General features: G+C 35.6%; 1 protein-coding gene across 1 annotated transcript; it reads left to right on the top strand.

The window, feature by feature from the left end:
• Positions 1–3,901: 3,901 nt before the first annotated feature.
• LOC113240133 (protein D2-like) lies at positions 3,902–17,404 on the top strand. Its single transcript, XM_026477360.1, has 4 exons — positions 3,902–4,049; positions 8,015–8,138; positions 15,131–15,344; positions 16,740–17,404. The coding sequence occupies exons 1-4, from the start codon at positions 3,912–3,914 to the stop codon at positions 16,852–16,854; spliced, it is 591 nt and encodes a 196-aa protein (XP_026333145.1). The 5' UTR covers positions 3,902–3,911; the 3' UTR covers positions 16,855–17,404.
• Positions 17,405–17,724: the final 320 nt, after the last annotated feature.

Here is a 17,724-nt window from a genome sequence, read left to right on the forward strand (position 1 = left end):
TGTGCTTTTTTAGTTTAGTCAGGCACTTTTTCGCAAAATTTTCAATCGGTTATATTTTTTTAATTAATGTAGATATGAAGCGTATACCTTTAATTCGTAAAGGTAGCAAATAGGTAGCAATTATTGGTAATACCTACTTCTGGAAAATCTGCTCCCTTTATGCTGAACAAAGAGGCGACCAGCCATCCTGACGTCAGAATGGCTGGTCAAATTTTTTTTTAATTTCTCAGAATATATGAATATAATATAATATATAATATATGGTACAGAATATAATATATGGTAGCACTTATTTAGAAAAGGTAGCAAATAGGTAGCAATTCTTGAATATACACTCAGTGCCAGGCGCCACAGGCGACCAGCCATCCTGACGGTCACCTTTATTTTATATTGTGATATTGATAATATGAAATAAATGATTATGTTCTCTATTCCTTTCTTAGACACAAATTTTTCGTTATACGATTTTTCTATGTAAATGTAATTATAAAAAATATCAATGAAAATAATTGAATATTAATTAAATTTTTATTGAATTGATATTCAATTATTTTTTGTGAAATTACTCCACTAGTTTGTTATAATTGAATATTGACTAAAAATAACGGATAACTCACATATTTAAGTCGAATTTTTGCTCGACATGTTTCAAACCAATTCGTGGTCCTTAATCATGAGATTCCGCAGCGATGAGTCGACGGAAACTGCGCGTCAAAGCCCTGGCAGCCCGATCACTCAGTACGGCAGCGAGCGCAGGCGGCGTCGGCGAGAATCTACCCTCCCTTGCTTCATTTTTATTAAAGTCATGTGCAGGATTGCACATGACTTTACTAAAAATACAACATACAATAAACACTAGCAACGTCACTTTCTAAAGTCTCGTCTACACTAAATACTGACGTAGTACCTAACACTGTTTTCCAGCCGGGGGGTACCGACCATCCACTATCACGAAATTCGAATGACGACCAATCTCGATAGCTTCACGTACTTTCCGCGGAATGAAATGCTTTTCTCTCGCCAGTACGGACACTAAACGAATATAGTGCGACGAATCCTAATCCAATGAGTGTTCCGTCACTTCAGAGCCCCGATTGTCCCGGTTCTTAATACTAAGTATGTGTTCCGTTAGTCGTGTCGATATGTTACGGCCGGTCTCTCCTATGAAGCTACTACGCGGGTAAGAACCCGCGGATTTCTCGTTGCGAGTTCGGTAAGGTGGGCAACGGATTTTAGTTTTCCCGCGTTTCGCAACGCTCGGCCGCCGTACGCCGTTCATAAGGGCAAGTTTTGACGCGCGTAAACTATTATATCATAGATGTATTGTGAGTACGTTGTTATTATATCGTATTTTTTAAAGAGGTTTCTACAGGACTGACTCTTTTTTATAGTAGGTATAAAAAAAGTCAGTCAGTAGTTCTTAGTGCATGTTTTTGAAGTATAAAAACCCTGTTTGACTCAGTTGAGTTACCCCACAGTGCAATACCGTACGACATTAACAAATAGACATTATTCAAAGTACGTCTGCTTCAATAGCACATTGGACACAAGAGGTCGCAGTTTCCTTATTGCGTATGTAGCACTTCAGAAGTAAATGGTATTCGTGGTAATTAAAATAATTTGAATTGATATAAGCGCACTATAAATTTCCGGAATGAATAAGAAAAAAATACTATAAATGGACAGAAATGAATTTATTGTTTCTCAAAATATTCTCCGTTAGCGTTAATGCACTTTTTCATACGAATGAACCAATTTTGAAAACATTTATGCCACTTCTCCGAGACAGTCTCTGAAACATATTTTTCATACTCTTCGACAGCCTCTTCAGGTGATGAAAATCGTAGACCGCGTAACTGGTTCTTAATCTTTGGAAATAAATGAAAGTCACAAGGTGCCAGGTCGAGACTGTACGCGGGATGGCTCTCTCGGGATGGATTGTTCACCTTCAAAAATTCATTTGACTGTCTGACCGTGTGAGAATTGGCATTATCGTGGTGCAAGATGATACGGCGTTTATGGTTATTTTTACGCAGTTTGTCAATAACTTCCGGCAAACAAATGATCGTGTACCAATCACTATTCACGGTACAACGATTCTCCAAAGCAACAGTAGCCACGTGGCAGTTTTATTAAAAAAAGAAGCCGTCATCTACTTAGAGGCACTTTCCGCGCGCGCCACTTTGGTTGGTTTCGGTTCATCTTGAAAGACCCATACGCTCGATTGCTCCTTTGTTTTGGGATCGTAACTATAAATCCATGTTTTTCTTTACCTGTTACTACATCCCACACCAAATTCGACGACCCTTCGTTGAATCTGGTAAGCATGGCATTGCACCAAGTGACGTGATCCTTATATCGCGATACGGCTGACCAACTAAATCTAGTTCTTTGCGACTAAAACCGATTAAATGGCGGCTTTTTATCTGGATAGTCAAATTTCAAAAATTCGACTATGGTCACGCTGAAATAAGACACGCAAAATTATACAGTTACCTATAACGCACACACACACTTATCGCACGCACACACTCAACATTGCTCCGCACTAGGGCAGTACCCTGTGTCGCCGGTGCCATGGACACACACTTAGACAACCACAAATTACACCCAAACTCACGTGACAAATAAATGTAGGCCATACAAATATTTCTCTCGGCCCGGGAATCGAACCTGAGACGTCTGCGTGGCAGTCCGCGGTTTTATTAATTAGTTTTCACACTACACACACTTATAACTGTATGTATACATTGGAAAGATTATGTAAGTATTTATTCAATATAAGAGTACACACTGCAATAACACGATACATAAGTATTTACGTAGCTTATTTTATTTTATTTTGTGTTTCGGGACGCATACGTCCATCACTCTCACTCACTCGGCTAGGGCCCATTGAAAACCAGCGTCACAACCTAGCCTTCGTTGTGACTTTAGCTGAATGGAATCCTTTTGTACACGCCACAGCCGCACACATGTCAGTATAGTAAGTTGCTTTTACGCTGTTTTTTATGTTATTTCTGTTCTAGTTATATTAGTCTTTGTTTTTGTGTTTTTTTTTATAATGTGGCGTTACAATAAATGGTTTCTATTTCTGTTTCTATTTCTAATCACTTATAACTACACGACAGCGACAAACTTGTATTAATAGGAAAAGAAAACGAATGAAAAAATGACAGCTGGAAAATATTTTATTTTCAAATGAATTAGACCCTAAATAAAAGTATAAAATAACAAAGACTTTTGAAATAAGACTGCATTGTTTTGGAATTTTAAAAAGTTAACTGTGCTTTCAGGAAATTTCCTATTGTCAACGCCTGCCGATTATATATGACCATGTAGTATTAAAAACCGTTGCTATTGTAATTTGATCAGGCACTTCATCGTAAAATTTTCAATCTATTATTTTTTTTATCAATGTAGATATTAAAGCTGATAACAATTATTGGTAATCTTCTGGTAAATCTGTGCCCTTCATGCTAACAAAGTGGCTACCAGCTATCCTGATATTAATATAATATATCACAGATAGCAATTATTTAGAAAAGGTAGCAAATAGATTCTTGAATATGTATTCAGTACGAGACGCCACAGGCAACAAATACTCAGCTTTTTTATATCTACGTATGCAGTCTTTGTAGTGCCTAATAATTAAACATCATGAATAATAATTAGGTAGGTACATAACACTCGATATATAATAAGAAGGTTAATGTCGAAGCAAAAACGCATTGTTCAGTTCTTCAATGTTTAATCAACATATCGAATGTATATTAAAATATAACTAACTGTTTTCAAACTTGTCTACGATCTCATGCTAAGTTTTGCTATGCCCAGTCGTGATTCAACTTTGAACGGCATAGCACTAGTGTATTGCATTTCAAAAGTTCCGAGATATATTGTTTATAACAATGGGAATAAAATTTAAAGTTAGCGTTTTAATATTGGCTGTATGTAATATAGTTTGCGGGGAGTTGCCTGAATATTACTTTAAAAGTCATAATGTTGTTCCTGACGTAATAGAGAGATGGCCCGATACCATGGCTTCGGTGAGCAAGCAACTTTCTCTTTATGTTGTTTACCTAAATATTTCTACCTTACTACTTGTTTTGCTTATTTTCTAACACTTCCTTGTTTATGTACCTCCTCTTGCAAATGTTTATGGGTATATACATCGTACCTACATCCGATAAAAAATTGTTTTTGTGACACATACTTATATTAAACTATAAATGTAGAAAAATAGAATTAAATTAATTATCGACGACCTCTTAAGTCGCAGAAGAGCTCCATGTGAACGAGTTCGTCCAGGGAAGTACTGCCACCTTACCAATTTCTGCCGCCAAGCAGTAATGCTCTCATTAGGTACTGCATTCCTGTAGGGTAAGGGTGTTGGTGAAATTACAGGCACATGGGACTTGTTCATTTATGTCTCAGGGTGTCAGGCGCAGTGGCAGTAAGTAACCCTTAGATCTTTCTGATTTAAAGCTCTGAGTGGCACTGCAGCTGTTGTGGACAGGCGAGTCTCTTACCACCAGGCTTACGACTTGTTCGTCCCGTCACTTGGTATTATAAAAAAATATTTAAAGTTACTCAAGTTGACTGTATTTACTTTAAATGTGACAATAATTATGCACTTTACTATCAGATAAAGTAAAGTTGTAGAAAAAAAAATGTGAATTATATCGCTATTTTGCTGATAGTCTCAATTGAATTTAGTTAAGCAAAACGGATCCAATACACAAAATTATCAAAAATTTTGTTATATGTACCAAACAGTTCATAAAATCTAACCTCTTACATCATAAATACATACATAAATAAATATCTCTGGAGTTACATGACATTATAAGTTTTGAAAATAAAACAAGAGCGAGAAACACTTTTAAACTTCAAACTGCCATATATCGAAAGTGACTGGATGCGCATTGGATCCTTTTTGTTTAACTACGTCCAATTAAGATTCGGAAAATAAACAAAAGCCGATGCAGCCACCCCTCTGTAGAGATTTTCACAATGTCTAATGACTCTCATCGATGCAAAGTCCACGATATTTTATTAGATACTTTCGTCATGCGATACCATATTTACTCGTTCTTTTACCTACAACTTCTGCCCATGACTTGGTTCGAGTCCAGTGTTGAAAAATAGATATATAATATATCTTATGTGCAAACACAGGTGTTAAGAAATGTATAGACTAGTTTTCATAAAAAATCTATGTAAAGCTGTTTCGGCGTTATTGAGAAACAAACATGTAATCAAGTAAAGTTTCTCAATTATAATATTAATGACATACTTAATAACCTCGATCTTATGTAAGTATAAGGTGGACAGTGTAACAGTGTGTTTTTTTAGCTGGAACAGTAAGTAGTACGGCACCTGGAAATACACTATAGCAGTAATAAAGAAACTGGCTAGGCTGAGATTTCTAAAACGAACTTTGACATCAAATAATCAAAAAACTTTAAACTGCTTTCGTGGCCGAACGGTTACCATTCTGGACTCCCATGCAGAGGTCCCGGGTTCGATTCCCGGGCCGATATTTGTATGGCTTATTTTTAATTTTCGTGAGTTCGGGTCTAATTTGTAGTTAGACAACCACAATTCACCTAAGAGAAGACCAGTGCCTAGCAGCGGGACGCATAAAAGTGTTGATGATCATGACAAAACAAACTGTACCTAAGTTTAAGCAAGAAACTAAATTAAACTTTGAGTTAAAAATTAAACTTCGTAATTTCTTGCTTATTATGACGCGAACATACCGATACCTCCAACGTAAATTGTTGTAAGGCAAAATAACATTTTTTGCTTTTTAACTTAAATATTATATCAATTAAATTTTTATTGAATTGATATTCAATTATTTTTTGTGAAATTACTCCACTAGTTTGTTATAATTATTAATACAAAGATCGAACACTCAGAAAAAATTAATACAGTGAATAGCGACATCTCTCGCCAGGACTGGTAGCTGTAAAGGTACTAACTGGGTGATAAATCTTTCATAGATTTCTCATAGATGGCGCTACGACTGAAAAGTCGTTGAAAAACCAAATACAAAGACACGACGCAAGCACATAAAAAAATTCGTGAGGTCCGTTGGTTCGTTCCGTGGCTTAGTTGGTATAGCGTCTGGCACGGTATGCAAGAAGACGTCGGTTCGAATTTGACCGGATCGAAGGAATTTTTTCTGAGTGTTCGATCTTTGTATCTATTAAATATTATAATCCTTTATGTTTATTATAGTTTCTATGTTTGAAAGTAAACATAACACTTACTTATTTCTTTACTTTGATATTATGGAACCTATAATACACATAAAAATAGAATATATTTAAGTTAAAAAGCAAAAAATGGTGTTTTCACTTAAAACAGCTTACGTGGGAGGTATCGATATATACTAACCTCGTACGTCAAAGTTTTTTCCTGACGATAAAACCAGTTGAATGCGGCTGCAATAGGAGAAAACTTTACGGTTCACTGCTGGGCATAACTTATAGCGAACAATAAATTATAATGTTATGTATATATGTTAGTAACTTTGATGTTAAGCATGGGCGTGATTCACCGCCAATTTAGGCGAGAAAAAATAATTGAAAACACCTATTTTATATATTAACTTAACACAAAAAATCACAAGGAACATAGTGATTTGTTATGCAAGGCTGCAAAGTTGTTGTTTGACGCGACGCGAGTGCTTGTATTGAAACCTGAGCTAGCGAAGGAAGCCAGGATTGAACCTGTCGCTGCGCTCGTGTCTCGTGATTCCTGAGCGTAGCGAGGGTTTCACGCAACGAGATGTAAAACAACTTTGCTGCCAAGCGAAATACACAACTTTTGATCTTACTATAGCGAAGAAAATGGTAGATGAAAGAAAAACGGTATTCTAATGCCATTTAGACATATTGATAGTTTAGCTTAAATATTTCAATGTTATTGGTTATAATAAGCGAGAAAAAGCAATGTCTGTGGTAATTCGGCTCAGAACACCGAATTTGAGAATGGCCGTAATATATATTAATCATAATTTTGTTTTTACTTTGCTTTAGTAGATTTAGTCGAAGAGGAGTAATTTTGCAAAAAAAAAAAATGAATATCATGATAGTAAAACATCGTGACATCCAATAAACTTAAAAATTTAAAAATATATACATATGTTTTATAAAAAAAAGCTATTAAGCACAGCTGGATATTAGAGACACTGTATGGGTCTACGACGCTACAGTACCAAAATCTTTAAGGACACCGTGTGTCTCTAGGATGCGTGATGGCTTCAGGTGATATGTCCAATTACATAGAAATTATTAAACGAATTCTACATTCGATCCTTGTAACAGAGGGGTCCCATTACTACATTAGTATACTGCATGTAACTGCCTTCGTGGCCGAACGGTTACCGTGCTGGTCTGACACGCAGAGGTCCCGGATTCGATTCCCGGGTCGGGAGAAATATTTCTATGGCTTACATGCATTTCTATTATGAGTTTGGGTGTAATTTGTGGTTGTGTATCTGTGTGTCCATGACACACGCGACACAGGGTTTTCACGCGGGACTGTGAGTGTTTGCGTTATTTATTTATTTATTTATTGTTATATAAATGAACGGGAATTTGACGAACCACGACCCTCTCTAGAAATTAGTTATTAGATCGTATCTAATGAATGTCCTTAACTTCGTTTAGTTAATATAGACTTAGTAGCAGTAATGCCAGCATTACTGTGTTCCGGTTTTGAAGGGTAAGGGTGCTGGTGAAATTACAGGCACGTGGGTCTTGTCGACTTATGCCTCAGGGTGACGGGTGCAGTGGCAGTGCCCCTTAGGTCTTTGCTAAATAAAGCTCTGAGTGGCACTGCAACTGTTATGGACAGGTGTGTAGCTTACCTTATCAGGCGCTTATCAGGCGCATGACTTGCTCGTCCCGTCACTTGATACTATAAAAAAAAAACCTAAACTGGTGTTTGGAATTCGTGCACAGAACTATTCTTTTAACTATATAAATAAATATTCCAGGTTGTGTATTCAAACCGTGCGGTAGCAACGAAAGGCCACGAGCTGACTCCGTCGCAGACGAAGACGGCACCTGCGGTCAAATGGAACGCTTTTCCACAGTACTACTACACGTTGGCTATGGTCGGTAAGTACGCTAGTATATTCAATCAGTCAAAAATCCTTAATTGAAAATTGTACCTTAAATCTTTTACGCAGAGTTGTAGTTGGGGTGTGTGTAATTTACTATTAAGGTAAAGCACAAACAACTTGATCTTCAACAGAATATAAACATCATTCAATTACTAAATAAGTAGGTACACATAAAAATAATTTAAGTAATTTACACATACAGCGCCCGTAATTACTAAAATGTCTAAAATAATATATTTAATATAAACCAAGTCTTGTATCTAAAGGTGTATAAGAAGTCGGTACTTCTTATACGAAGTTGGTATTTCTTATACGATGTCGGTACTTCTTATATAATGTCAGTATTTACAAGAAGTCGGTACTTCTTTATGAAGTCGGTATTCCTATATGATGTCATTCTTATATGAATTCAGTACTTCTTAAACGAAATCGGCACTTTTTATTCAAAGTCGGTACCTATTTGTATAAAATCGGTATGTACAAGAAGTCGGTACTTCTTATACACCTGCAGTGGGCAGTCAGAAACCAATACTGTAATATGAATCATATCGCACCCACATGAAATGTATTTTCTTTACAGTTTAGTTTTTATAAATATTATAAGAGAAATAACTGTCCACTTCGGAGCGTTAATAGTTGATACAACCTCAAACGGCTTTGGTTGATTCCGCACAACAGTGAGTGTTTGGAAAAAATGTATAGTAAAATTGACTACACACACAGACACATATATATACGGTGTGAAAACACGATTTCTAAAAATTTTCACGATAGAAAAAACTTACCTCGAAATTTTACAAGAAAACCGCTTGATTCAATAGGTACTTTATATATACCAATATGTTTTTTTTATATCAACTGAATTAAATAAAACACGTATAGTATACGATATGCGTTTTTTAAAAGGCTTTAATGTTGTTTGTAAACAAATAATTACTGAAATAAAGCCAGTGTCCCGACCGTTCGAAGGCGGTAGCAGAGCGCAGGAGAGCGTTAGCCGCAGTGATTCCGTCAATAACAGTCCCGTAAGCAGATGGCCTAGCCCAGGGCGACCCAATGTCTCCGATCTTATTTAATGTAGCAACTATTGATAATTGCAATGCTATGCAGAAAGTTTACATTTCTCAATATGCATATGACTTTGTACTGTACGTTTCAGGACAGGATTTTCAATTTATGACAACTTCTCTTCAAGCGGCCGTTGACAGTTTAACAATGTTACTAAACGAACTAGGATTAGAACCTGCCAAGAACAAGATATGTATATTTTCTAGAGGTAGAATACAACAGCAAGTTAACATTAATATCAATAATGTAAACTTAGAGAACACAAACAGTGCACAATATTTATGCCTGTCATTGGTTCGCTCGTTATGATGGGGCAAATACATAAATGAAATATACCAAAAGTCTAGAAAATTCTTGAACGTTTTTAATGTACTAGCAGGATCTTCATGGGGTGTTCATCCAACACATTTAAGAAGACTTTATATTGCAATAATTCGTAGTAGGCTAGACTTTGCACGTTTTTGTTTAATAATAGTGCAAAATATCATACTTATAAATTAGATAAAATTCAAAATCAGGCAATGAGAGTTATATGAGGTTTTATCAAAAGTTGTTCAATCCAAGCCATGGAATCAGAATTATGTCTACGACCGTTAGCAGCTTTTTTTGATCCACAGACAGACCATAGCATGTCTTAAGGTAAACAGTAATTCATCAATTATGGGCGCAGAACTTTATGCTATACTAGAAAGTTTATCATATTTACAATCATGTGACAGCACCAACTGTGTGGTTCTTAGTGACTCAAAAGGCGCGCTTCAACATTTAGCTTTGTGCACCTCGGGTAAACAAGGACTCCCAGTAGTTTATACCATGTTAAACATATTTTTAGACTTACGATTAAAAGACAAAAATATTAAATTCCAGTGGATCCCATCCCATGTAAATCTGTTAGGAAATGAATAAGCTGATAAGGGAGCGAAGTCGGCCATTTAATAAATATTCTTGGTATACGACTTGGTAACTATACGAGCTAAACCGCCAAAAATACCATAGTTTACACAAATTAGCCTGCACCGGCCTCTACTGGTCACCAGTACGAGACTGCGCATCGGACATATTCCACTAAATGCGTTTTGTCACAATAATCTGTAACGATGAAACTGGTAATAGCGCTAAGCGATAAAAGCTCTGGTTAAACAATAGATTAAAAAAAGGAACCGATCAGTACGGGAAAAATTTTTGTTCGAGCAGAGATGGTATCGACTCCTAAGTCCGTTAATTTATCACATAATAATGATAGCAAAGTTAGGAAATAATCGATCAAATCGGTTTTGAAAAATACACAACAATTATTTGGATACATAAACAAATTTGTAACTTTTTTTTTAAAAAGAACCGACCTCAAAAGTTCGTGGAATTTGGACGAGTACGTGGAAAAAAAAAACAAAAAAAAAGAATCATCAAAATCGGTTCAGAAATTGTAAGTTATCGCGTAAAATGCATACAAAAAAGTACAGTCGAAATGAGAAAAATAAATAACCTGCCTTCTATTCTGAGCCTTCTTATGAGGTGTGGTAGTTATCGAGATTAGTTTCCAAACTTTCCATTTAAATCTAAACATTCCAATGTTAACCTGCATTTTATATGTAGTGTAGCCAATAAATCGGTCAGTAACATCAAGCGAAACGGTACTTCGATAGCTTTTACTACACTATTATACAATGGCACAATGGCAGTTCATAAACCTAGGGTCAATAGAAAAGCAAATATAGGGTGCTACAAAAAATGAACGTTGTGAACTTTCTTTGATGTGCAGGTTTCATCACGAGGCGGTAGGTAACACCATTGGGCTATCAAGGCTACCAATTTTACTTGGCAGCCATTACCAATAAGCCATTAACAAAGATCTTAAATCTAAAATAATATTAAAATTTCGCGAATAACTATTTACCGCTCCATTCTAAATAAGCCATTGTAATTTGTTTCTCGTTAAATGTTTCTTTATGAGGAGTGATTGGACCTGTTGTTAAAACCAATAAGTAGATTAAGTATTTACAACTGTGTCTAATAAACATAGTATTAATTATTCCGTGCCAAATAATCTATATGAATATTTATAAATGTATATAGGTTAATTGTGATTATTTTTATCCTTAACATGCAATATGTTACATGCAACATGTTAATATATACACATACAAAGTGCAACAAAGTTATAGGTGGTAATTGCACTACTCTAAAAACATAAACTGAACTGCCTCTGTGGCCGAACGGTTACCATGCCGGACTGCCACGCAGAGGTCCCAGGTTCGATTCCCGGGCCGGGCGAAATATTTGTATGACCTACATTTATTTCTCTCGTGAGTTTGGGTGTAATTTGTGGTTGTCTATGTGTGTGTCCATGGCACCCGCGACACAGGGTTTCCCTAGTGCGGGGCTATGTTGAGTGTGTGCGTTATTATTATTATTATAAACACTTAGCGTGCAAAAAATAGAGATATCAATGGTTGGTGCCTTTATACAAATTTATCGTTATTATATGTCAATAATATTTTTGTTGTTGTTTAGTCAGGTTGGTTACTTAGACCGGTTACACATAGCGACTTCAACACGCATTTTTCACCTAAGTGGCTAGTTGCGAGCGGCTGGCTGGACTTTATTATTCAAATAAGTAACTATACCCATTGGTCGCGACTCTGAAGTAAAACAGAGACGCGCGTTTAGTGGAAAATGGCACTTAAACTTTTATTACACTAACCGATTTCAAGGGTGCCTACGTCAATGGTGAGCGTGGTCCCTATATAGGGCTCCGCTCTCATTAACTTATATGTAATCTGTCCTAATAAGAGATTCTAAGGGTCGTATTCCAGAACTCTACTCAATGCTCAAGTCAGGATTTGAGCAGACTTGAGTATGATTTCAAGCACTCCCTAACTCTGATCACGCCTCCTTAAGTTTCCCTTGAAATCGGGTAGTGTTATAAACGTTTTAGCAGCGCATCTGTAGCGATTCAGTCGCTGATCGTCTACTTTTACACACACGCACTACTTAAACAGTGCAAATTCGGTACAGTCGCGATGCAATGTTTTTAATGATTCAACATAATCATCGATGCAACGGCCAGAGTCGCCGATTCATTCACGCGTTTCACAATCGCGTGATTGTTTCGCGAAAAATCTCCGTGTGTAATCGCTCTTAAATTTTGTCGTTTAGTTTATGTGACATTAGTTTTAGTTTCTTAATTTTTGGCCATAATGCCAAAAATCAATAATAAATAAAAACAAATGGAGTACGTAATAGGATAGGAGTAATAAATACTATTTTTTGCGGTATTTTTTGTCAATATAATTTTTACTACAGCTGAAATGTAGTGGCACTTTTTCGTTGCACCCTGCACGGATGTTAAATTTAAACAAATAAACTCTCCGTCTATATTTAACTTAAAATTATATATTTTTAATTGAAAATATCTTGTTTGCTTGCATTGCAAATCAATCACTGTCCAATTATACAGTGTTCTTCAATCAAGTTTCAATTAAGAAGTAGTTATTACTGAACTGAAATTATAATAAACCAATTATGTGAAATCGAACTATAGGCGTTAGATATTTTATCGATATCGAAATAATATTGCGGCCTCAATATTTACGGGAAATGTCACTGTAACATCTTTATTGTTTAATAATTTCTATAATCAGTATCAATCGTAATAACCATTATAAATTGACTTTTTTGGTCAACCGTAGAAAGAGTCTTGATTTACCTTTTCCACACAAACTTGTTAAGAGTCTATAGTATCTCAAATGGCTTTGGTTAATTCCGCATAATATTGAAAGTGTTGAATGAATCACTTTGGAAAAAATATATAGTACAATTGAGGATATACATTGATTACTATACGGTGAAAACATGATTCCTTAAAATTTTCAGGATACAAAAACAATACAAACTGATCTCGAAATTTTACAAGAAAACCGCTGCATTCAATAGGTACTAATACGAATACGAATACGAATATATACGAATGGTTTTTTTTATATCAATTGAACTACGAACCCGTATTACTACGAATATACGAAATTCGTTCTGAAATAAAGCCAGTGTCGTCAGAAAAATTTGTATTCGAGTTGAGGTAGTATAGACCTTAAAGCCCGACGCCCATTGGCGGGATAGATGGCAGGGGATCTTTCGCTTTAGCATCTCTATATGCAAGCGTACAGTGTTTCTATAGTATCCTAAGCCTGAGTCTGTTCAGATCAGTCGTGGAAAAAGATTAATTCGAGCTGAGGTAGTTTAGACCTTAAGGCCCGATGCCCATTGGCGGGATGGTATGGCAGGGGATCCTTAGCTTCGGCATCTATATATGCAAGCATACAATGGTTCTGTAGTATCCTGAGCCACTGTTCAGATCAGTCGTAACGTTAACCTGCCGAAGCTTCCGGAGGCTGCCGGCTCGGTATGTCTACTAACTTTCTAAGTTAAGAAAGCTTCGACGACCTGAAACGCGTCTGAAAACTGAAAAGCGTCGATGACCTTGAGCCATCGATGTTATTTGCCACGCCTACTATATTATAATTTATGAAATGAATTAGCCAGCTAAGTGCAGTGCGGGCAACATAGCATCCATCTTGCAACGTCTCAGCTATCACTGCCAACCTTCGCTTGCGTAAAAGAGAAGAAACTACCAATAGTTTACGCGCGTCTCAAAAAAAGGGTTTATATTCAAAATTAAAAACTAAAAATTAAAAGCGCTTTAAACTGAAGCGTAATTGACGGTATTCATTGTCTTAGCTATTTATTATGTTCAATATTTATTGAATATTTAGTGTTTTATATGTGGAGTACTCTGAATGAATAAAACAAAGACGCCATTTCAAAATATTTTATAATTTCTATACCGAGAAAAAAAGTTGTTGCATCAACAATATAAATCAAAATTTAACGTATGACAGCGGTTACGGTCATATTAAATACCGATATCCAATTAGTCTGTTCAAAAACCGATAACTTTTTAATCTCGGCAGATACTGCACACCTGAATGCGATATTTAAGTTACTTATGTATAACGGTTACCTCTTTCGGTCTCAAGACTTGTAGGCATCATCAAATCATTATGAAATAAATGAAATCAAAGAATTAATTTCAGACAACTTACATATCATTACTGAACGTAAAATTTGATTCTCTACACGTCCATAGAACCGTCGTTAGAATATTGTAGGTAATAATTAAAAGATATCTACTTAACTCCCACTTTATGTGATCTAGTTCTGGCCAAAATGGTCCTTATTAAAAAATGTGAAATATTTTTTTTCCATTTTATTTTTAAATATATTTGGCAAGTAGAAAATTGTTCAAGTGTCTAATAATAAATTATAACCTATACATAAATTTTAATGATCTTTCACGGGAACTGAGTAATTAGTTTTTCATCTTTTCTGAGAAAATACATTACACACAATACTTTTTGAGTTAATGCACTTTTGTATTAACAGTGCGATATAAATACAATGATAAGTCAGAAAAATCTTCTCAAAACAATAATTACGAATTTTGCAAAAGGCGTTTCTTTAATATTAGTTATTCTTCGATAGATAATAAAACCCGTTGCAAACGGCAATAACGCACACAGCTATGGTGTATTGGATATGATATAAATAATTTCCAAATACTAAAAATATTGCAAAATTTGAATTCATGAAGTTATGATTATTACTATAAAGATGGAACACACAGAAAAATTTTCTACGACCACATGGGACTTGAACCCACGACCATATTGTACCATAGTATTGATCTTACCAACTGAGCTACGGGTCAAGTTATCGAGTTGTCGAAATTCTCCTATGTGTGCGTACTGTACCGTATTTTGGCATTCTGCGCCTAACCATAAAGTAAATTTCGTAAAATATAGTTAAATTGCATATGTAATTGTTTAGTTTTTTCTATATTCTCTGCTATTAACATGCTTTCAGATCCTGATGCTCCATCAAGAGTAACCCCGATCTATCGCGAATGGCTCCACTGGTTAGTTATAAACATTCCCGGGGACAATGTGGCCGCAGCTGATGTCATCGCCAACTACAACGGGCCGTCCCCGCCCAAAAACACTGGTCTACATCGTTATGTAATACTGGTATACAAACAACCTGGCAGAATCAACTTCAATGAATTGTATTTGGATGATACGTAAGTGATACTTGCGTAATTTTTAGAGAATGTATGAAAATCAAAAATCAATTTAAAAAAAATTACGTCGAAATAAAAAGAAAATACATTTATTTGATTTTAGAAATTCGGGACTTATAATAGTTATTTGTTATGCAAGGCTGCAAAGTTGTTTGACGCGAGTGCTTGTATTGAACCCTGAGCAAGCGAAGGATTCTAAGGGTCGTATTCTAGAACTCTGTTCAATGCTCACAGGATTGCACTGGCACCACAAGCACTGGAAATACGACCCTAATGGCAGGGACTTGAGTATGATTTCGAGTGCTTTGAATCATACTCAAGTCCTGACTTAAGCATTGAGTAGAGTTCTGGAATACAACCCTAAGATTGAATTTGAAAAATAGAATCTTGAGCATAGCGAGGGTTTCAAGGCACGAGACGCAAAACAACTTTGCTGCCGAGCCAAACACACAACTATTCACCGCACTATAGTGCGACCAAAATGTTAGATGAAAGAAAAACAGTTGAACTTTAAGACATCAGTTTTTTTTTAATTAAAAGAAAACGTTAATCTTCGGATGCGTTCTGAATTTACACCTCATTAATTTTAATTCTTGCTTGTACTTTTATTTTGTGTGATTAAGTGATTATTGAAATTATTTTAGTTCTTTCACGAATGAAAATAATTTAATCTAAACTATATGTAGGAATGAAACTATTTTTCCGGATTTAAATCGCGTATATTTGTTTTTTCAAACAAACCGACGTTTCGGGCCCTTTACAGGTCCCATGGTCACGGTTGACTATATGGTTGACTAAACTATATGGTTACAAGTACTTATTATGATTGACATTGTCAATTTAATATAATGAAGTATACCAACGGATTTATATTACATAAATAAGTGATATACGACAAATCGCGTAGTTGAACGTGTCATTATCTTTTTTTTCATCGAAAGGAAAAGTTTGGTGCACCGCACCCTTAGAGGATGGAAACCAATAGTCTAAGGGTCGTATTCCAGAACTCTACTCAATGCTCAAGTCAGGACTTGAGCAGACTTGAGTATGACTTCAAGTACTGGAAATACGTCCCTAATGGCAAGGGCTTGAGTATGATTTTCAGTGCTCACTGCAACACTCAAATCCTGATTTGAGTATTGAGTAGAGTTCTAGAATACGACCCCAAGACCACGCCACAGTCCATCGTCAAGTTCGAATTTAAAAATCTTTTCCACGCTAGCGTGCAAAAAACGCTTTTGCGCGCAGATTTCTAATGAGAAAGAAAGCCTTTCCGAGCTAGTGAGGTGTAAATTAGTTTTATTTATTCATTAAGCATCATATAGCATCTCTCTAAATCACCACTGAGATCATCTTATTACACATAATTTCACAAATATACTACTTCGTTTTCAGGAACCCAAGCAAACGCGCCAATTTCAGCATTGCAAAGTTCGCCAGAAAGTCCAATCTCCAAGTGCCTCCAGTCGCGGGCGATTTCTTCATGGCCCAGTATGAAAATAATAAATAATTAAGTTAAGAACATATTATTTCATAAGTTCTTAAAATAACCTCTTAACTCGATTCCTTTAACTAAAACACACAACTTTTATACTGCGATATTTGAAAATTTTATTTGTAATCCGCCAAAAACAACATAAGTAGGTTTTTGTGGGTGGCGAAACTTCTTCATTTTTGGATGTCCAAAGGTTTCGGATAATAAAAAATAATCCCAGAGATGACCACAACGGAGAGGAACGTATATGTTTCCATCTTCCACACATATAAAAATACGTGCTGACGATCGCATTGTTCTCACATAGAAATTTCGCTCTTTATGTCGCTCTCTCGCAAGTCGCGCTCAATCGTGCTAGCCCATTTTCAATTTCCACTGTTCACAATTTGCCCTTTTAAAATTTCTCCCAAAATATCCGGGACCAATGATTTACATACCTATATAGCTTTATACACGATGAAACAAGGTAAGACAGCAAAAAGAAATTACATAAAATAAGTTAAAAAATAAATAAGCAATACGTTTACATACTATGACTATTATTCCTGTCCATAGACTTATCTAAAAACATGAACACAATTGTATAATAAACAGACGTGTTAAATTATATTTTTATTCAATTTTATATAACTATTATAAAGCAATACGTATTTATTATTAATAAATTATTCTTATAAAATATTATTGTTTATTTTATTTCATCACTCGAGCTATACTGTGATCAGTTGATTACTTGATAAAAGGTCATTGAGTTTCATTTCATTTTCATTATTATGTCGTCATTATCTCACTGCAGGGCATAGACCTTCTTTACCTTCTTCCATTGATCGCGATTTAACACCGCTTTGAATAAACGAAGATCTCGTATGAGCCATAGCCATCTCG

Source organism: Hyposmocoma kahamanoa, unplaced genomic scaffold (assembly GCF_003589595.1).
Source record: "Hyposmocoma kahamanoa isolate Upper Pololo Valley unplaced genomic scaffold, ASM358959v1 120, whole genome shotgun sequence".
Classification (NCBI taxonomy): Eukaryota; Metazoa; Arthropoda; class Insecta; order Lepidoptera; family Cosmopterigidae; genus Hyposmocoma; species Hyposmocoma kahamanoa.